Source organism: Cebidichthys violaceus, unplaced genomic scaffold (genome assembly GCF_023349555.1).
Source record: "Cebidichthys violaceus isolate CVI_PGR_0920_01 unplaced genomic scaffold, fCebVio1.0.p SCAF_1, whole genome shotgun sequence".
Lineage (NCBI taxonomy): Eukaryota > Metazoa > Chordata > Actinopteri > Perciformes > Stichaeidae > Cebidichthys > Cebidichthys violaceus.
In genome coordinates this window covers 4,090,090-4,110,347 of record NW_027176262.1, presented here as the reverse complement: position 1 = coordinate 4,110,347, position 20,258 = coordinate 4,090,090, and the positions used below count along the sequence as shown (strand labels likewise).

Genomic DNA, 20,258 nt, shown 5'->3' with positions numbered 1-20,258 from the left:
AGCTGTGTCAAACTGTTCATATAGACATATATTATCATGCATTATATATTATATATTATTCAACAGTTAACTTCTCTATACTAGTGTGTACAGATGTGTGAAAATGCATATAAAACTCATAGAACTGCAGTTTCACTTGAACACTAAAAGGGAGCCAGAATGAGATCATAAGGTAATAAAGTTCTAATTAACTACACGGAATATTTGATAGTTGTAAATGTGTGTTATGCACATTTACAACAAATCAGCATGAACATTCCTATTTATTACTATAATATGATGCAATCAGTACTAGTGTCTCATTCAAATGATTATGTTTTAGCTGTTGTAGTTTATTGAATCAGGCAAGTTCCTTTGAGATCTAATTTTCAAGTGAGATGAAAATATAATCGTGAATAAATAAAGTGCAGCTTCTGTTTTTGGCTTTCTGATTGAGAATGAATCCGGAATCAAATTCTAAATCACCCGGAATAAAGGAGCGTTTCTATGCACAGTACTCATGCAGTGTCACTTCATTTTGAGGTTTAATACATCTTCAAAAATACATCTTCAAAAAAATACTTCCTGTAGAGAGAGAGAGAGAGAGAGAAGAGAGAGAGAGACAGAGAGAGGGAGAGAGACAGATAAAGAGAGAGAGAGAGAGAGAGAGAGAGAGAGAGAGAGAGAGAGAGAGAGAGAGAGTGAGAGAGAGACAGAGAGAGAGAGAGAGAGAAAGAGAGAGAGAGAGAGAGAGGGAGAGAGAGAGGGAGAGAGAGAGAGAGAGAGAGAGAGAGAGAGGGAGATCCTCCGAGTCTTTTTCTTTGAGTTTGTTTGTCGTATTGAACAGGCAGCTTTAAGTGTTTCTTTTATTTTATTTTACGGCGGATACATTTTCACAAATCTGATCTTCAGAGTAGAACGCTCTGGAAACACAGAAGAAGAAACAGAGGTCGTCTTCAGAACATGAACAGCATGGGTGTTCGGGCCGCGCTCGCCTTCCTGCTTCTGTTCATTGCTACTGTCAAGGCTGCTACTACTAATCAGGGTGAATATCCATTATTTGTTTTGTTGTATTTCATTTTACGTCATATTTTTAAAGTCTGAATATATTGGTCTGGATTTAGAACAACTGACCAAAGATATGACATTTAAGAGCAACTTAAGAGCAAATTTCCTGTATTTCCTTGCTGCGCCTTAACGTCTAACGTCTGAAAGTTAAGTATTGTTCTGTAAGCTTCACTCGCTGTACTGTGTACTCCTTTCATTCTGATGATTTGATTTACTTTACTGCTTAGTTCTTTTGATAACTAGTTGTATTTGTGCTTTATTGTGGGCTCTTATTTCAGACAATTCAATCTAAGTGTATTTAAGGCCTGATGTTACAAAAACATCTTCAGACGAGACGAGCCTCGGCTCTCTGATCATCCTCCTTTCTCTCTAAAAGTGTCGAGGAAGAAGGGTCCTGATGAAGTACACTGAATATCTGTCCATGTGTTTTAAGGAGGAGTAACATTCTGGAAGGAAGATTTCACAATGACCTGTCCTGAAAAAGGCACTTGGTTCAAGAAAGCAGAAGTAGGTAATCTATCACAAACGTATACCAGTCCATATACTGGCAAATCCAAAGGCGTATACTACTGCAGCTACAAGGACAAAGACAGCAAAGACATAAAATATTATTTCTACTTGAAAGGAAGAGGTGAGTAAAAAAATAAAAATAAAAATCCTCCATGTTAGTTGTCCTCACTGAGCTTTCACTCTGTTCAACCGCTGATCTTTGTCCTCTAGTGTGTGCAAACTGTTTTGAGCTGGACGCGGCGTTCATTGCGGTGATCATTGTGGTGAACATGGTGGGGACAACGTGTGTGATGCTGATTATCTACAGGTGCACCAAGAAGAGAAGAGAAGCCGGACTCACTCCCGACCCCAAAGGTACCGAAGCGCTTCTCGCACATCTTTCAGTGCGGATTCCTGTTCTGCAGCTCACAAACAGGATCGTACGTCTACTTCTGCAGCTCTTGAGAATCATATTTCAGTTATTTTCAACAGTGGTGCAAAGGACTTTTACTCAAGTACTATAAGAGTATTTTCTTTTCATGATACTTTTTACTTCTCCGTAAATGTTTGAGGAAAATATAACAAATTAAGATCATTAATAGATATAAATATATATATATATATATATATATATATATATTATAATGAATCTGCCCAGAATATGAAGTCATTAAAATGAGCTCCATGTTCACCAGCTGCAACATTAAAGCTGCAACAAATGAATGCATCACGAATTATAATCCAGTAATATGATTATTATTATTATTATTATTATTATGATTATTCTGAAATGGGCCATTCTGCACAATGAGTCCTTTTACTTTTGGTACTTTAAGTTTGTTTTTACGTAAGTATTGCGTTCAAGGGTTTTACTTGTAACCAAGTACTTTTACACGGTGGTATTACTACTTTTACTACAGTAAAAGATCTGAATACTTCTTCAAACAGTGATTTTTAAGTACGGTTAAACTAACTTTACTTTACTAGTAAAGCATGCGCCACCTACCATCATTTGAGAGTGGAATATGGAAATATCACACGTATTTCTGTTATTCCCTTGTAGCACCTGCTCTCCCAGGAGGCCGGCCTCCAGTCCTCTATGAAGTAAGTATCTGCGCTGCGTTTTCAGATGCCTTTACCTTTTTGGTAATTTGTTGCATTCAAGAATAGATTGTCTTCTCCACGGTGACCTGAAAATGAGTGCAGCGGCAAAATCAGGGTTCAACCAAAACCAACCAAAGTCCAGCGTCCTTGCAGAAGAATTGTGGAAAAAAAATTAAATGAGGGCAAAAATGTTCCGCCATTCATTTTTAAAAAACTTGAAGGAATAGTTAGACGAGTTCGACGAGAAGATTGGTACCCTAGCTATGCTACGGATGGTTAGCGTAGCTTAGCATAAAGAGTGAGAGCAGGGAAACAGCTAGCCTAGCTCTGCCCATCTGTAAGGCTCACTAATAAACACGTTATGAATCATTGTTTACTCTGTACATAAGCTGGAGTGTATGCGGCCAACGACACGTTATGCTTGTTAAGACTCCAGGAAGTCGCTGTGACCGGCAAAGACACTGCCCAGCGAGAAAAGCTAAAATGTTCTCGTCTTACTCACAGCGAACGAAACACTTTTCCCCCAAAACGTCAAACTAAAACAGAACAATTCAGTTTCCCGAGTGAATATAAGGTGCATTCTTGAACATCTATTTTTCGGTATTAGTAAATGCGGTTGACCTAACACTGTTTGTGTTCTGGCAGCCACTGAACCCTCACACTCGCTCCCAGGACCCTTACTCTGTGGTGAACAGGATGGGATAGAGACGAGGCGCCGGACTGCGCCGGGTCACCGGTTTAAAAGCTGCACAGACGAAAGGCAGACAAGAGACAAACATGAACATCATTCATGCTCCCAGCATGCTAACTCAGGCTTTTTTTTTTTTGCTTTCTTGGATTCAAAGGGTCGGTTGACCCAAATGGCAGAAAAAAAACCTAATTTCCTCACTTACCCTCGGTATTACGTGGGTTTCATCTGATAGGGCTGTGCGTCAGACACAAAAGGTTTGGGAACTACTGATGTATAGAATATCTTAAATGTCATATTTTAATAGTGTGAGCAGCACAAACAAATGCCATTGACGCCTACTGTATTGGTGCGGATGCAGAAATGTCAGAGAAAAATAAAACAATCCGAGTGGCTCAATACCATTAGAGGTAAGAGAGAGAAAACAATAAACTGGTTTTTTTTAAATATACATAATGTACATACAATGTTCTGTTTTTTTTTACGGTGCCATAGTGGTGATAATTAGATGATTCTAGCAGTGAGGTCACAGTTAGTGGTGTTGTTGTACTGGACTGATTTATACAGAGTATGTTGATGTTTCTAGTATTCCGCCTCCTCATATATGTAAATGTGAAGAACGCAACCTGTAAATATGACCTCAGTTCAAAAACGTATAATTTAATTTACACATTTTCAACAATGTCACCAATAACGTAACATTACCAGCTTCGTACGGTTAGAATTAACGCACAGGTGTACCTAATAAAGCGGCCATTGAGTGTGTATAGTATATGTTTGTTGTAGTGTACTGACCCTTTAATATAAACGATTGGCAGAGAGTCTAATAGTGTCGTAAACAAAAATCATACGGTCATTTCAAAAATCAAAGGTTTTCTGTACATATATGCCTTAATAAGTTAAGCTGATGTTTGTCAGACATTCTGCTCATCACATCAAAACCGCTTCCTGTGTTTTTTGTGTCGCTTTTTTTCTAATGTTCTGCATTAATCTCATGGTTACTGTAATGGACACACGTGTCACTAATAAACGAACCGCAGCAAACCGCCGCTCTCATTGTCTCCTCTGCTCAATGGTCGGAAACAACACCGAGATGCTTCCACAGATATGAATAAATGCGCACGATTCACGAAGAGGCTCCAAAAGCCGCAGTTCATATCCGCAGCTCTCCCACAATCACACGATCACACGATCACTGTGTCTGTTATCGCCAGCATCTCTCTCTCTCTCTCTCTCTCTCTCTCTCTCTCTCTTCTCTCTCTCTCTCTCTCTCTCTCTCTCGAACGTGTGAGTGACATGCTGCCTTTTGGAAACATCTTGTCATATCTCTGAAAACATGAAGATGAATTAAATGGAAAATGTGTCATCATGTTTTGGCCTTCTGTTTGTTTTCATTTTCCCCCCCAGCAGTGACTGGGCACGGCTGTACGGATGGAAATGAAACATGACGTAATGTTTCTCCTCGGCGCAGACGACTAATGATTGATAAGTCTATTATTCTGCAGCTCCGAGGTTTAGTGTTCAGTGGAAACACTCCCACACGTACTGCTCAGCTATCTTCACCTAACATCAGCTGTGTGTTTGTGTGTGAGAGAGAGACAAAGAGGTGTGTGTGGGGGGGGGGGGGGGGTCAAACCGTTCCTGCACACAGACCTACATCTGCTTGACGAGTGTATGTGGTTGTGTGAGAGCGGTGCATGAACGTGCACATTAGCGTGTGTGTGTGTGTGTGTGTGAGAAGTTGGTTGAGGTGTGTGTGTGTGCGTGTGTGTGTGTGAGAAGTTGGTTGAGGTGTGTGTGTGTGCGTGTGTGTGTGCGTGTGTGTGTGTGTGTGTGTGTGTGTGTGTGTGTGTGTGTGGGTTGATCGGAGCTGTGTTTCGGAGCCGAGCTGTCTTAGTTTCGTTGCTTGAACTCTTCAGTTTGTAGCTTTGTCACAGCAGCGTTAAGAAGTAGTGATCAAAGAATTTAGACTATGAGATTACCTGACGTGTGTGTGTGTGTGTGTGTGTGTGTGTGTGTGTGTGTGTGTGTGTGTTCTCTCCTCCTCCTCTTCTCTGTTACCATTTTAACCTTCTTCCTTTCTTCACCTTCCTCTCTGCTCTGATCTTTACCCTCATGTAATTCTTCTCATCCCTTGATGCGTCGATGCTTTATCCTGTTCTGGTGCAACAGACTGAAATAGACCCCCTGAAACACTCTCCGCCGTGCGAGATGGTGAGGAAACACAGTGGTGGAGGAAGTATTCAGTAAAAGTAGAAATACAACAAAGTGCAAACGCTCCATTGTAAGTAACATCTATACGGTGTCACAGAGCTGCACATTTAGCTTGACAAAGTTCTTGAGCTCTCAGGGTAAACTGTAAAGATCCCTGAATTAAAGCTGCTTACAAAAAAAATGAACAGTATTATCATCAAAATGTACTTTAAGTTATAATCCTCTTTTTTAATTTGGCCTCACCTGGGGTTACTGGTGGTAAGAGACATGCATACAGGTAAGCTGATGTAGCTCTGATAGTGAACAGTAAACAGAGAGGCTGATATTAATGAGATCATGTTACAAACGGTAACACTGGATCACATGCATGCCAGACTCCAGTGAGGAAACGGCGTACCCCGCCACCAAAAAAGAAAACAACTGTCTCTAGAGGAAAGAACGGTTTGGAAATACATTGAAGGGCTTTTGATGAAAAAGTAGCAATCATTACCGGTATCAGACACTGGGTTAAGCTTCATGGAAATCTGGATTGTACCTTTAAAGTAACCAAAATAAAAGTGCTCATTATGCAGAAAAAAAATACCCCTGTGACTGATTTATTATTATGTATTACATGATTAGATAAATACTAATGCATCAATGCGTAAGCAGCCTTTTACTGTCTTAGCTGGTTGAGGCGGAGCTAGTTTTAAGTAACTTTACGCTTTATTTTATAAGCGGTCTCAAACCAAACATGCCATTAGGTCAATCTTAAACAGAGCGTTATGTTTCTTTTTAATATATTTTTCAAGAATAATCTTAATCTGAAAAGTTACCAGTACTCATTGTTGTCACGTTAAAGTAGTATTACAATGCACAATACTATAGTAAATGTACTTTGTTACTTTCCAACACTGGATATAGCCGCCAACATGACAAAACAGCACATTTTGTGTTCCTCAATTGTTTATTTTTATTTTTGCATCATGATCATTTCAGTTTCGTTAAAATAAAAACTTAATTTCTAAGTCATGATACGCGGTGGCTGTTGTAGCACTCATAGACAAAAGCATAGATAGTGAATGGAAGTACCTCACTGGCCATGTCGAAATAAGAACTGATAAATACAGCAACAGGTTAACGAGTCACTCATGATGTGACTGGTGAGAGCGATATCTTACAGGCAGAGTGGAAGGAAATGACAACAGCTAAAACGGTATCATACCACGCAAATGACATTAGGGATGAGCGTCACCCGTCACAGATAGCAGACGCGTCCCTCCTGCAGATGTTTCAGGTGGAAGGATAATGTGACGGGTGTGTTTTCAGCTGGGGGGGGGGGGGGGGTCTATCTTTTGTTCAGCACATCATACGTTTCTCTCTGACGACCTGTTTTAAGAGGCTGAGGGTAAAGAAAGGGAAGAGAATGAGTTCAATTGAAATTGTATTAATGTGATAATATCACACGCTAATTGAAATGTATATTCAGCTCACCTGGTAGTGGTCATTGGGGGCTCTGCTCACTTCCCTTGGAACAAGATGCTGTCTGTCAGAGCCTGAGGAGAGATTTATTGATATTATAGGTAGGTAGGTAGAGTTGTAGGGAGGTAGGGAAGTTGGTAGGAAAGGAGGGAAGTAGAGAGGTAGGTAGGTATGGTTGTAGGGAGGAAGGGAGGTGGGTAAGTTGGTAGGGAGGGAGGGAAGTAGGGAGGTAGGTAGGTATGGTTGTAGGGAGGAAGGGAGGTGGGTAAGTTGGTAGGGAGGGAGGGAAGTACGGAGGTAGGTAGGTATGGTTGTAGGGAGGGAGGGAAGTAGGGAGGTAGGTAGGTATGGTTGTAGGGAGGGAGGGAAGTAGGGAGGTAGGTAGGTTGTGTTGTAGGGAGGTAGGTGGGATGGTAGGGTGGTGGGTAAGTTGATAGGGAGGGAGCGAGGGAAGTAAGTAGATGGGTAAGGAGGTAGGTATGTAAATAACTAGGGAGGGAGGGAGGTAGGTAGGTAGGTAGATAGAGAGGTAGGGAGTTAGGTAGGTAGGGAGTTAAGGAGGCATGTAGGTAGGTAGGGAGGGAAGGAGGGAGGGAGGCATGTATAGGTAGGTAGGTAGGTAGGTAGGGAAGGAGGTAGGGAGGTAAGGAAGGAAGTAGGGAGGGAGGTAGATAGGGAGGTGGGGAGGTAGAAAAGTAGTGAGGGAGGGAGGCATGTAGGTAGGTAGGGAGGGAAGGAGGGAGGTAAGGAAGGAAGGAAGTAAGGAGGGAGATATTACTTTTCTTGGGAGAGGTGACTGGACCGATCCGGTTCTGAGAAGCAATGATATAGACGGCCACTCCGATCATAACGGTAGCCACCACGTCTCCTACAATCATTCCTACTAGTGAACCCGTGTCCAGCTCCACGCAGTTATCACAGGCTGCACACAGACACACACAGTATACACAATATGATTACTGTCAAAGAAAACAAATGAGTGTACTTAAAACACTGTGCATGCAAATAATACAAGAATAAAAGTAGACGTAAAAACATGCAGTCTTGCTGCAGAACTTACTTCGAAACTTCACAAAGACTTTTTCTTCATCATCAGGTTTTTCAGCGTCCACACACGTGTACTCTCCTGAGTTCTCATCTTTGTATGCCAGCAATTCACCTTCTATATACTTTTTTGGTTCAATGTGATAACCACTGTTGCAACTCAGCTTAATCCCATTAGAGACCTCGGTCACTTTAATCTCTTTGCAAGAAAAAGACAGATTTTAACATAATTAGTTCAAGCATGTAGTTGATATTATGCAGCGACATGCAACGAATGAAGCAGTCCTCTTACTTGCACCACAGCTGACGGGCGCTGTGGGAGACGTTTGGAGAAAAAAAAACACATTTACTTTAATGAAACTGACAAACAATTTGCCACTATTAAAATGATTAAAGGCAACTGTTGTTTCTTGAACCCCAACTGGGGTAAGATGTGTGAAGGCCCACCTGTCAGCGTCCAAAGCAGCAGCAAACAGGCGGCCAAAAGCGGTTTCATCGTGTGTTTACGGCTCGGAGTTCTGCTGCTGACAGAGGAAGACGTGTCGGATCATTGCGAGGTCGACAGAAAACAGGAAGCGCGCCATTTTCTGCCCCATTGTCAACCGTTTTATTCAACTTTTTTCTAACAGATAAGCGACGACGAGAGCCGAAATACGGGGTGTCATTTTATGAAAATCAATTTGGCTAATTTGTAAAACAAACTCTGACTCTGATTTTACTGAGACAACTTGTATTATTTCTCCTCCCATCAAAGCTTACAGTGGTGAACAACACGATGTGAGTTGAAATGAAAACACAGCATATTTGAAATAGAAGAACTGACCTCAAAATAAAGAGCTGCCGTGTCCCTGCTGCCAAAGCATCCAGTCTCCGTCTGCTGAAGTGTCACAGTCTCTCTCTCTGTGTGTGTGTGTGTGTGTGTGTGTGTGTGTGTGTGTGTGTGTGTGCGTGTGAGGGAAGTGAGTGTGATTGGTGTATTTTCCGTATAAGGCTTTGTTGGTTTCTACGTCTGGAGGACTGTGCGTCTCTGCGACTTCCAACAAATGACACTGGTGGAATTAACAGTTCATTTACTTTCCTACGTACATTAGTGACTTTTATTTCCAGTTGATGGCGCTTTATTCGGGAAATATGGAACTTTTTTGCTCCACCACATTTAAAGCAGCTAACTCCAAATCAAGATTATGACGAGGTTTTATCATACGATGCAGTGTGAGACTAAAACTAACTCCAAATCGACTATAACTGCCACGATAAAGTGCAACAGCATCAAGTATCTAACAGTATAATACTTTAAAGTGGAGTACTTCTTCTTCTTTCATAGTATTTACGTACTTTTACTCAAGTAGAGCAGGACTTCTACTTATTTTATAGCTACTTTTTAGTAAAGAATGTGAATATTTCTTCCATTGATGTAATATTTAGTACACTGGCAGCAGGAAAGCTGCAGATAATTCATTCTCTGTTCGACCGCTGACCAGGACTTTATATCAAAATTTGAATGTATCACGGTTTGATTTCACCAGTGTGCCGTGAGACATTTTGTCAAATCTGCTTGCAAATTTTCCAAAAGACACGCGCAGCAATCTGTGAAGGAAAACCTTCATATTGACTGTGGAAATAGAGTCACCAGCAGCCACATATGAGCTGAAACGACTGATCCATGTGTTCACACCGACTGCTCCATCTGGAATGAAACAAAAGACCCAAACACAGCCGTGTGTGTTCAGATTCATATTTAAAGCCCCTGTGTGTCGTGAATGTTTGCCAGACTGCATTCCCTGTTCAGCACCAGAAGAAGAAGCAGCAGAGAGAGAGAAAGAGAAAGAGAAGAGAGATGTTCCCACAACGCAACTCCGCTTCCTGTCTGAAGAAAAGCCACAACAACCTGTGACCTAGAGCTAACACCTGGCTGACACACACACACACACACACACACACACACACACACACACAGTCAAACATAAAGACATGCATTATTCATCTCCTGCACCTGCTATTGTTATCAAATTCAACAACACTCACTCATCTTTAGTACCGCGTCAAAAAACACCCTCATGTCCGATCGTCCTCCATGTTTTCCTGGCTTAAAAAGCACGTGAGAGCGCCCCCTGGTGAGCGCCAATAAAAAAACCACAGCCAGCCCCCAACATTTAGTTCATACAATTTCAATATTATCTTTATTAGACGTCCTCTTTTATACACATATACATATGCATACAAATATACAGTACATGACTTGTTACATGTCCATATAGGAGGACATGCTCCATAAATATGTAACCATCCTATTTGGATATATTACGCCGTCAAAATGTAAAATCTCACGTACAGGAACATTTATCTTGGGCTTTCCGGCGGTAGCACAGAACGATGAACGCATTGCGATAACGCGACAGGGGGAGGAAGACATCATGGGCATGTGGCTACAGGAGGAAATCATGTCCAAACATACAGAGCATGAGCATATTTATGTAGAGTTCATACTTTTTTGCATTGTTGCGACAACACATCAGGGGTGTGGAGACCAGAGATCTTGATTCAGAGACACAAAAAACATCGACCACTTTTGATTTTGTGAACAAGCAATTGAAGTTTGTGTGTTGGTGCCCAGCCAGAGGAAGATGCTGGTTCCTCGTCATCCTGGTCCGGCTCGAAGGTGACCGATGATCGGCTGGACGGCAGTTGTTCTCGGTTATCTCTCGGCACAGCCGCGCGGTTGGAAGTAGGTTTTGCATGCATGCGCGTGAGTTTGTGCGGAACCTTGAGGTCGGTCAGAGCCAGATCTCCTCACTGCTTGTGCTGTTCGCCTTGTAGATGTAGCCCACCATCGGATACCTGGCAAAACCTGGGGAGCATTCAGAGGGAACACAGAAGGAGAACACACTCACTGCTGTTCCCACACCGAATGTGAAGTCAAAAAAAGAAACTGGAGCGTATTGGCCTGACCTCTGGCGGCGTAGGCTAAAGACAGATCTTCCTCCTCCTCTTCCTTCTTCTCGCACGCACTGTTCTGCTGGGCGGCCTCTCGGGCTGCGAGAAGTGATGCAAGAAGGACCGGAGGACACGACGGAATGCAAAACAGATGCGGGGATGAGTTTTGAGGGAGAGTTTTGGGGAAAATACACTTAATTTTTTCCCTGCAGCAAGTTAGAGAGATTAATACAAATCTAACGTCAGAGGGTGGAATCAATCTTCTCATCTAAGTCTTGGCGAGAAAAGTGTTTTTCCCAAAATGTTGAACTATTTAATAGTGACAGCAGTTAGTACGGGCGAATCCTTCCTCACATCGATGAACTCATCACAGTTTATTTAAGTGCAGCATGGTCCCAATGCACTTAACGATTAAAAAAAGAATACGTAGAACAAAGGACACATGCAGGCACATACAATAATAACCGCTAAAAGTAAAACATCCACAATTAAAAGAAGCTGTGTTTGAAGTTGTGTTATAAGGGTGATGGACCCGACTACGTTCAGGAGTAGGCTGTAGTAAAGGTAGGTATTCAGTCTTAATTTAAAGATTTCAAGTGAACTTGCTTCTTTCTAGAGATTAGGGGGGAACGGTGGGCAGATGCTCTGAAGCCAACTGATTTCTCTTTTAGCTGAAGGAATGACCAGGAGAGCATCATCAGGAGAGCATCATCAGGAGAGCATCATCAGGAGAGCATCATCAGGAGAGCTTAGATCAGTGATGTATTCAGGAGCAACGTATCCTCAAACAAACGAAAAGTTACTTCTCATTTTTCGTTTTTTTTGCGTTTTCTACGAAAGTCCAGCAACACGTGTCAATATCCGTTTTTCGTTACATGCATCTTTTCAAAATAAACTTCCGTCTTCACAGGAAACAACTTAGTTAGGTTCAGGCAACACAACTACTTGGTTAGGGTTAGGAAAAGATTGTTGTTTGGGTTAAAATAACTACGGAAGTGCCTTTACTGAGGTATGCAAGTTAAAGTAGGCCTAAACCACCTTATGAGTTCACAAGTTCACTACTTGAAAACTCCATATCTACATATTGTATATACTACATATGGAGATATTAAACGTTTTCTTAGCGTGTACTGTACTCAGCCAATGTGTGTGTGTGTGTGAGGCGAGGGTGTTTTCTTAAACTCGTACCTTTTCTCAAAGTGTTGAGGTCGTTGAGCTGCATGTTGGACGGCAGAGACATGTTCTCTCGGGGGATGTAGGTCTTACCCGCTTTCTCTGTCTTCAGATTGGCTGAGTCACTGTTTAGGAAATAGGGAGGAGAGATATCCAACTTGGGATTAGACGTGCTATTGGTCCACAGGACGGACATCAAATATTCATTAGAGCACAAAAAACGCTTTCGTCGGTGTCTTCCCTCCAATCCGCTGATGATGCTGCGATGGAAAGGGTTGGATGAGAGTCGGTGACGGATGTGTGGTAGAGAACCAGCGGTTGTAGAGACTGGTTGAAGGAGTTTGGGGATGTCCACAAGCCAAAACCCTTAATTGACCATTATCAACATTAAATAAGTTTTAATGATGTGATTATGTGTAATGCTAAGTCCTTGTTAGCATATTAGCATCTACATTAAAGTCTACAGAACACTGTCTGCCTGTTCCGGGTGAAATCCGGATTCTGATTCGCAATGACTGAATATGTGACGTTTTGACGGAATAGTTCAACATTTTGGGAAACTTGTTTTATTCGCTGTTTTGCTGAATGTTAATACGAAGTTAAGCAGCTTGTTAGCTTAACTTAGCTTAAAGACTGGAAACGGGGGGAAAGCTAACTGGGCTTGGTTCCTAGATAACAAAATTCAGCAGTTTCCAGTATGTATACTAAGCTAAGCTAAGCTAACAGCCCACTGGCTTTAGCTTCATATTTGGTTTACTGACAAGGAGAGTGGTGTTGAACCCGTAGCAAGAAAGCTAATAAATGGATTATACCCAGAATGTAGCATAGATTTCTTTCTTTCAATGAGCCTCCAGGACAGTGTTAATGAATATATTCCTCTCTGACTCGTAGAGAACGGGTAAAAATCAATGCATTTCACTCATTAGTCAATCCCAAAACTCATGAGGTTCTGACCTCCTTTTATTTAATATTTTTCTCTGAGGAAGAAAGGCAAACTATGGGAGACCACATATCTGGTAAAAAGACAATTACAGCTGTCTTCTTATAATTGAAACTTTACTTCAACTGGTGGTCAAAAGGAGACACCGTCTACCATCAATCAGTCTACTTCTTGGTTCTGTTACGGTGGTTCACACAGATATCCACTGACAGAAGTCTGATCATTGTGTTCACCTTTTCTTGGTCATTAGAATCTCCACCGGCTCATCTGCAACACAATACAAGGAGACGCTGAGTAAGTGTCGTACGCTACAATGCACGACGCTACAGTCGTTGATCTTCCAGCTGAGCTGCTCACTACACACACACACACACACACACACACACACACACACACACACACACACACACACACACACACACACACACACACACTCTAGTCTCACCAAAGGACTTGCTCTTGTTTTTCTGCATGAGGCAGAGAACAATCAGACTGAGGATGAGGAGGGCCATGAAGGCCATGGCTCCTCCAGTCACTATTCCCAGCATGGGCACCTCCACACGAGACTGCAGGAACTCTGGAGAGCGAGGCAGACAGAGCGAGAGACAGAGAGAGAGAGTTAAAGGAATAGTTTGACAGTTTTGTGAATTGTGCTTATTTGCTTTATTATGGAGCGTTAGACGGGAGGAATGATACCACTCTCAGGTGTGATGAGGCAGCAGCTATGGCTGAGACCTTCTCGGTTTCCCTTTTGCCTTTTTGCCACCACTGACCTGCCAGCGTGAGGTTGCTCTGCACCGTTCCCACACTGTTGCTGACGTTCAGCGAGACGTTCCCCGATAGATTCCCCAGCGTGACCTTCAGCGTGTGATTGGTCAACCAGGGGTAGCGACGCGAGTCCAGGATGAAGAAGTCGGAGGTGTTGGCCACCAGCTGGCCGGACTGGTCCACGAAGGTGATGGTGGCAGGCGGGTTGGACCGCACCAAGGCGAAGAGGACCAAGGAGAGGCCGGGGTCTGAGGTTTCGCTGTAGTGGGCGTTCAGCCTCAGGACCTCTGGCTGAACTGGGAGAAGGAGGAGAGGAAGAACTTTATACACTGGATCAACAGAAAACAGCTTACGATCCAAAACACACACACACACACACACACACACACACACACACACACACACACACACACACACACACTCACACTGGACATTGAGCGTGACCGTGGCGTTGTGGCTCTCTCCCGTCCTGGGGTTCGACGCGACACACACCAGCTCCCGGTCCCACTTCCTGGCCCGCAGAGAGAAGGTGCTGTTGTGATGGGTCCGCGACCTCGGGACCTCAGAATCGTCCCGCGGCGACGTCATCACCAGCCGGCCCCGGCTCGGCGGGGGCCCCCTCTGCTGCTCCCCGTTCAGGTACCACGTCAGCAAGGGAGGGGCGCGGGGATCCCAGCCGTCTGATTGGCAGTTGAACCCGTGCGTCACGTTCTCCTGCAGCGTCACGGCAGCTCGGTGCCGTCCGTCAATTTTGGCGGCGGGCCCGATTGCACCTGTGAGTACAAGATTGGTGTCGATGGGGATATTAATAACCTCAACTTGTAGCTAGCCTGAATGAATAGCCTGTATATGAATGACTTTATGTGTGCAAATATTACAATTTAAAGGAATAGTTTGAAATTTTTTTTGAATAATGCATATTCCTTTTGCTACAGAGATATATGAGAGAAGATTGATGCAACTCTCATATCTATCTGTTAAATATGAAGCTCCAGCCAGCAGCCAGTTAGCTTAGCTTAGCTTAGCTTAGCCCAGAGACTGGGAGCAGGAGAAAAGCAGCTAGCAAGGCTGCCTAAATGAACTAAATCCTCATACCAGCACCTCTAGAGCTCACTAACCTACACCTTAAAGCCACAAGGTAAACACATGCTGCGCTATTTAACTGTTTCCACCTTTATCAGCTGCTATTAATACCATTGTCATTATCATAGGTGCAGAGCAATAATCGTGAGGTCATCTTTGGTTGAATTCCATTAATGCAAAAGAAGGTGAAACAGGTCATGTACGTCACAGTTGCGGAGCGCCTCACCTGTCCAGGACAAGGCCAGCGTGTGAAGGAACACGACAGCAGAGCCCGATGCCCACCTCCTCAGGCACACACACTCCATACTGGCCCGACTGAGCACCGTGCACACACACACACACACACACACATCTACCTGCAGAAATGACACAAAGACAATTAACTTGTCCAGAGGGAGCACCAGCAGACATATCAGAGACGGACATCTACAAAACATAAAACGATATACATGGTTAGCTCCTCAGTGGGTACGTGAGGATAAAAGGTTTTTTGGTTTGTGATTCTTGATGGTTGAGATTGAGATGCAGGCCTGAAGGGGCAGACTTTTAATTCCATGCAATAATGACAAAAAACCCAGCGTGCAAGGACACCGACATGCCTCTCACCCCCACCACTACAGTACAAAACATTCACAGGCCTGCTGGGATCGACAGTGATTGTGTGTACGCACGTACAGTGAGTACAGTGAGTGGTGGGGGGGGGGGGGGGGGGACAAGTGATGCCTGGTGTTTGCTTGCAATCTGGGTCATGTGATATGTGCGAGCACTCCGGACGAAAGCAGGAACTGAGCCATGAAGGAAAACACTCACAATCCCACACGTATGTAGACGATCAAGAAGCATCCCTACACACACACACACACACACACACACACACACACACACACACACACACACACACACACACACACACACACACGTTAGAGGGTGTTAAACAGGGCTGAAGATGATGGGGTTGCACTGACAATCAAAAAAAAAAGAAGAAATGCACTGTGTAGGGCTGCATGCAGGCATTTCAATGCCGAGGTAAATATGGGAAAGAAAGCCCTCTTCAATATACACACACACACACACACACACACACACACACACACACACACACACACACACACACACACACACACAGAGAGACAGAATATTACCTCAGCCCTTTCTGCAGATGCTGTTGTGATTCAGCCTGCTGGAGCTCCATGGCAGCGGAGGTGGAGGAAGTGAAGGATGGTGGTAACGGCGGAGAGATGAGAGGCAGCCCTCCCTGACTCAGTTGCTTTCCCATCTGCGTACACTCACACACTCACACACTTACACACTTACACACACACAGCTCTTTGCAGGGTACAGCAGCTCCAGTAGCAGCATTTACTAGCTGGCAGGGGGTGCTGGCTGACGCAGGCAGTAAGGAGGAGAGAGAGAGACAGAGCGGAAAAGGGAGGAGAGGGTGAGTGAGGAAGAGGAGCAGGCAGCCGAGGAGATGGAGATGGAGAGAGTGAAGGCAGAGAGGAGAAGGGAAAGGAGCAGAGGATGCAGAAAGAGAGAGAGAGAGAGAGAGAGAGAGAGAGAGAGAGAGAGAGAGAGAGAGAGAGAGAGAGAGAGAGAGAGAGAGGAGAGTGGGCACAGAGTCGTGAGGATAGATTAAAAATAAAAAAAGAGGCGATGTGGGAGACGAGGCTGGAAGACGAGAGAAGCTCCTCTGTGCAAAACATCAATCGTTATCGATCTACTACATGGAAGTGAATTGTGGAGGATGGAGGAGAGTACACTGTCAGTTCATGGGGGATAATTCTCTTCCTGTCATCCATCGCTCCTGTCCATCAACCAAGCGTGTTAAAGTAACTGACACACACAGACGCTCTTCATGGCTCACTGCGACTGAGCTCCACTACTTCAGACTGGAAAAGCCTCTGCAGTGCAGCTGCACAGACCGGAGCAGCAGCATGCAGAGCCACTGCAGCCCACAGGCAGACAAAGGAAACGAGCTCGTAGAACAGGTACACGTCCCGCGCTAATGACAGCATTTAAGCTCGGATTAGTCTTCAGGAAACACGGACATTCTCTCTCGTCTTAAAGTGCCTGGAAAACGAAAAAAGCAACGCATCTAGTAAAAACGTTGTCCTTTTAACGTCACTACAAGCATCTGTGGAACAAGATGAACTGAGGGTTAGGCTTCATGACAAGCTGAATATTCAAGACGTTTTTAAACCCAGTATTGCAGATAAACAGGTAACTCCTGCTGCATTCAGCAAAAGGAGCTCATTCACCTTTCACCCCGAAAACATAACAAAACTCATCTGCTCATCTTTTAAAGATTCAGAACTACCATCAGCTCTCCACAAGATGAAGCGGAGCTCGGCTGTGAAATAAAAACATTCGTCACATTGCAACTAGAGAAAGAGGATAAAGAGATTCTCTTATTGAAGATATATTGATATCAGCTGATAAGGAACAGGAAGATGCAGAACTAAAAGGCCAAAGTAGGCTTGTGGTCATTCAGAAAGGGTCTCCATTACATCCTTTGTCCACTACAGAGAACTGATAAGTGGGTTTTTAAACTGTAAAATGTCCCAATCACTTCACCGTAACAAGTCTCAGGGATCCAGATCAAGATTGTTTATATTAAGTTGTCTATAAATCATTTTTGGTTAATTAATTGATTGGCCAATTAACAGAAACTGAATCAGGAATTGTTTCGTCATTCTTCAAGAAAAAAAAAAAAGGCAAACATTACCTGCATTTCTCCGTCTTATGAGAGTAAACTTAGTGTCTTTGGGTCCAACTGTTGGACAAAACAAGTTAGAAGTTTTCTACATTTTCTAGAGCAAACATAAAAATGTTAATTGTCAGGCGACACAAAGACACACGAGTCATGACCTTTTTTAAATTAGTTCTTTATTTATATATATTTATTTATTCATCTCAGTTTGGTTGATATTCTTTTTAATCATTGTTGTTGCACTTTAGTATTTTTGTACTCAACAGAAATGAACATAAACAAAAAAAAAAAGGACAAAAATGAACCAATAGAAAAACAAAATGAACCTAAGAAACAGGAGCAGAGCAGAGCTGGCTGAGCAGGGCGGCCGGGATGGAAGAGTTAAGATAGACAAAAAAAAAAAAAAAAAAAAAAAAAAGAGTGTGTGTGTGTGAGGTCTGATCAGGCAGAAGATGTGTGAAGCTCCACCTCTCCATCACTCCAGTGCTTTCCACTCACACGCTGTCCCTTCCTCTGTGCCTCTGCTCTTTCCCTCCAAAACACAGATCTGGTCACAATATCAGACAAGCCGGAGCCTCCGGTCTTCATTTTAGAGTTTCTATCCCGCCGCGGGACAAGAGACACGCAGTGTCTTCCGTTCCCCTGTCCCGACGACTTGCCGAGCGCTCCATTGTTTTCCCCTTTCAGATCTCACTTCTTCTGGCTCGGTGTAAACAGCGAAGGGAATCGGATCGGATCTGAAAGAGGAACGAATGAGAGCTGGAGGCCGGACGGAACGGGGAACTCAAGCTCCTTCTGCCCAAAAGAGACACACGGGACTCCGCTTGGGAGGGGGGGGGGGGAGAAAAGCAGAACATGTAAAAATAATCTCGTGAATCCATCCTACTTCAGTGTTGACACTCTTTGTTTTAGAGATTGTGATTTACCACTAAAGCTACTTCCAATTGCTCTGAATGGGAGCGAGTGAAGAGCGAGCGAGCAGTCAACCCCGCTGCAGCCAGGTGTGTCGTGACGTCTGTCCGGTATGGATACATACAAAGTGGAGCTTTATTCGTCGCACCACAGTCTCTTTGCTGGCCCTGTATAGACCCAGTGGGTTCTGTATATGGGAGAGGATAAATAGAGGGTCCAACAAATGAAACTAAGTTTTAAAAAGAAGGAAGGTTCTGTCTTCTGCTGTGGTCCGACGTGTGCTGTGGCCTCCACCCGACTCCGCTCAGGGCACAGGCCTCGCTAGATATGTTTAAGGTCCGACCTCGTAGTCCAAAAAGTCCAATCTGGAGCCCGTTCCCTCCTGAAATGTTTCCCTTTGACGGCTTGGGAGGCGTGTCCAGGTGTGTCCAACTACAAGACGCGGGCATCGCCTCCTTCGATCGCCTCCTTCAGGGTTGTGAGGATCAAAGCGAGGCCAAACCGGGACGAGTAGAAGAAAATAAAAAAAAAGAGGAAGGTGGGGGGTGTAATAGTAGTTGTAGCTTCCTCCTTGGTTAGCGTGGGAGGGGGCGTGTCCGCAGAGCGTTGTCCGATCAGAAGCCGGTGTAGTAAAAGATGGCGGGAGGATCACAGCAGAAAGGCGGGGCAGAGAGAGAGAGAGAGAGAGATAGAGAGAGAGAGAGAGAGAGAGAGAGAGAAGTGGGTTTGTCCGTTTCCACACTCGGGATGTTTAGAATGATATGTCAGCTATATTACAAGTTATTCCCTCAGTTTGTTGTTTTTTTTTGTGTGTCTCTCTTTTTTTTTTGTTGGTTTTTTTTGTTGAAGAGCGTCAAGTCTCTGTAGCACCCGAACCACCCCAGACAAAGACCAAAGCCTGACCCTGTATAGCCTGCCTAACTACCCCGATAACAGAAAACAGGCCCGACATCGACAAGAATGACAGTCACGACAACATCCAATTGAAATGATACTTTAAAAAAAAAAAAAAAGCAACACAAAATAATTACTCTCCTCTTATTCAAGTGTCTCGATATAATAATAATATTAAAACAAAGAAGAACAATCTTTTTTTTTTCTGAGACAGAAGGAGCACCGTCTCTCTTCTCTCCGTCCTCTTTTGGCTAGAAATCTCACGATTCATTAAAACAAAAACATTTTGAAGACATCGAAAAAAAAAATAAAAAAAAAATTACAAATGATAAAACAATAACGATATAAAAAAACCTCCCCAACAACATCTAGAATCCAAAAGAAAAAAGGTAACAAAAAGAAAGGATTTGATACAGAAATTGCAATTGCGTTCTATACATGGCATCACTGTACAAGGAAAGGAGCAAATGTCTGGTAAAACTACCCACAATGCAATACACTGTCACTGACATGGGAAGGGGGAGGGGGGTTTGAGCAAAAGGGGGCATAGTTAGGGCTGGAGGAGGAGGAGGAGGAGGAGGGTTGAAAAGCTACAGCATGACAGAGAGCGAGGAGCTGCAAGGAGGTGGAAACAGAGAGAAGATAGCTTGAACCGAAAGTGCAGAATTACTTAAGTAATCAAAGAACAATGTTGTCTTCCTTGCAACACAGAACTGTTTTGCCTTTAATAATAATAATAATAATAATAATAATAATATTCATTATAATAAAACCTCTTTTACAGAAAACAGTAATAA

At 43.5% G+C, this 20,258-nt stretch overlaps 3 protein-coding genes across 5 annotated transcripts; 1 reads left to right on the top strand and 2 right to left on the bottom strand.

Moving 5' to 3' along the window:
* The first annotated feature begins 728 nt into the window (after positions 1-728).
* Positions 729-4,699, top strand: LOC137869749 (T-cell surface glycoprotein CD3 epsilon chain-like). Its single transcript, XM_068707020.1, has 5 exons — positions 729-1,024; positions 1,481-1,678; positions 1,768-1,911; positions 2,600-2,640; positions 3,286-4,699. Exons 1-5 carry the CDS (start codon positions 943-945, stop codon positions 3,343-3,345), a joined length of 525 nt encoding a protein of 174 aa, XP_068563121.1. The 5' UTR covers positions 729-942; the 3' UTR covers positions 3,346-4,699.
* Positions 4,700-6,469: 1,770 nt separating this feature from the next.
* On the bottom strand, positions 6,470-9,041 carry LOC137869722 (T-cell surface glycoprotein CD3 epsilon chain-like). 2 transcript variants are annotated; one of them, XM_068707019.1, is made up of 7 exons: positions 8,871-9,041; positions 8,495-8,571; positions 8,340-8,360; positions 8,064-8,246; positions 7,782-7,925; positions 7,016-7,077; positions 6,470-6,923 (listed from the first exon to the last, which is right to left on the bottom strand). In XM_068707019.1, exons 2-7 carry the CDS (start codon positions 8,541-8,543, stop codon positions 6,870-6,872), a joined length of 513 nt encoding a protein of 170 aa, XP_068563120.1. In that variant the 5' UTR covers positions 8,544-8,571; positions 8,871-9,041; the 3' UTR covers positions 6,470-6,869. The 2 variants fall into 2 exon arrangements, with proteins under 2 accessions (XP_068563120.1, XP_068563119.1); XM_068707018.1 differs by having other exon boundaries at positions 8,495-8,568; positions 8,871-9,040.
* A 1,168-nt stretch (positions 9,042-10,209) lies between these two features.
* On the bottom strand, positions 10,210-16,410 carry LOC137869696 (transmembrane protein 25). Of its 2 annotated transcripts, XM_068707016.1 has the most exons (10): positions 16,088-16,410; positions 15,756-15,790; positions 15,172-15,301; positions 14,288-14,635; positions 13,868-14,158; positions 13,540-13,671; positions 13,328-13,361; positions 12,170-12,279; positions 10,997-11,080; positions 10,210-10,895 (listed from the first exon to the last, which is right to left on the bottom strand). In XM_068707016.1, exons 2-10 carry the CDS (start codon positions 15,786-15,788, stop codon positions 10,822-10,824), a joined length of 1,236 nt encoding a protein of 411 aa, XP_068563117.1. In that variant the 5' UTR covers positions 15,789-15,790; positions 16,088-16,410; the 3' UTR covers positions 10,210-10,821. The 2 variants fall into 2 exon arrangements, with proteins under 2 accessions (XP_068563117.1, XP_068563118.1); XM_068707017.1 differs by lacking the exon at positions 15,756-15,790.
* Positions 16,411-20,258: the final 3,848 nt, after the last annotated feature.

Excerpts from the sequence above, each read along its gene's own strand:
- LOC137869696 (XM_068707016.1), bottom strand. The coding sequence starts at position 15,788 with ATGCTTCTTGATCGTCTACATACGTGTGGGATT. Across the intron at positions 15,302-15,755 it reads GTCTACATACGTGTGGGATT|GTAGATGTGTGTGTGTGTGT; the intron begins GTGAGTGTTTTC and ends TCATTTCTGCAG. Across the intron at positions 13,362-13,539 it reads AAACAAGAGCAAGTCCTTTG|ATGAGCCGGTGGAGATTCTA; the intron begins GTGAGACTAGAG and ends ATTGTGTTGCAG.
- LOC137869749 (XM_068707020.1), top strand. The coding sequence starts at position 943 with ATGAACAGCATGGGTGTTCGGGCCGCGCTCGCCTTCCTGCTTCTGTTC. Across the intron at positions 1,025-1,480 it reads GGCTGCTACTACTAATCAGG|GAGGAGTAACATTCTGGAAG; the intron begins GTGAATATCCAT and ends ATGTGTTTTAAG. Across the intron at positions 1,912-2,599 it reads ACTCACTCCCGACCCCAAAG|CACCTGCTCTCCCAGGAGGC; the intron begins GTACCGAAGCGC and ends ATTCCCTTGTAG.
- LOC137869722 (XM_068707019.1), bottom strand. The coding sequence starts at position 8,543 with ATGAAACCGCTTTTGGCCGCCTGTTTGCTGCTGCTTTGGACGCTGACA. Across the intron at positions 7,926-8,063 it reads AGTCTTTGTGAAGTTTCGAA|CCTGTGATAACTGCGTGGAG; the intron begins GTAAGTTCTGCA and ends GTCTGTGTGCAG. Across the intron at positions 7,078-7,781 it reads AGTCACCTCTCCCAAGAAAA|GCTCTGACAGACAGCATCTT; the intron begins GTAATATCTCCC and ends ATCTCTCCTCAG.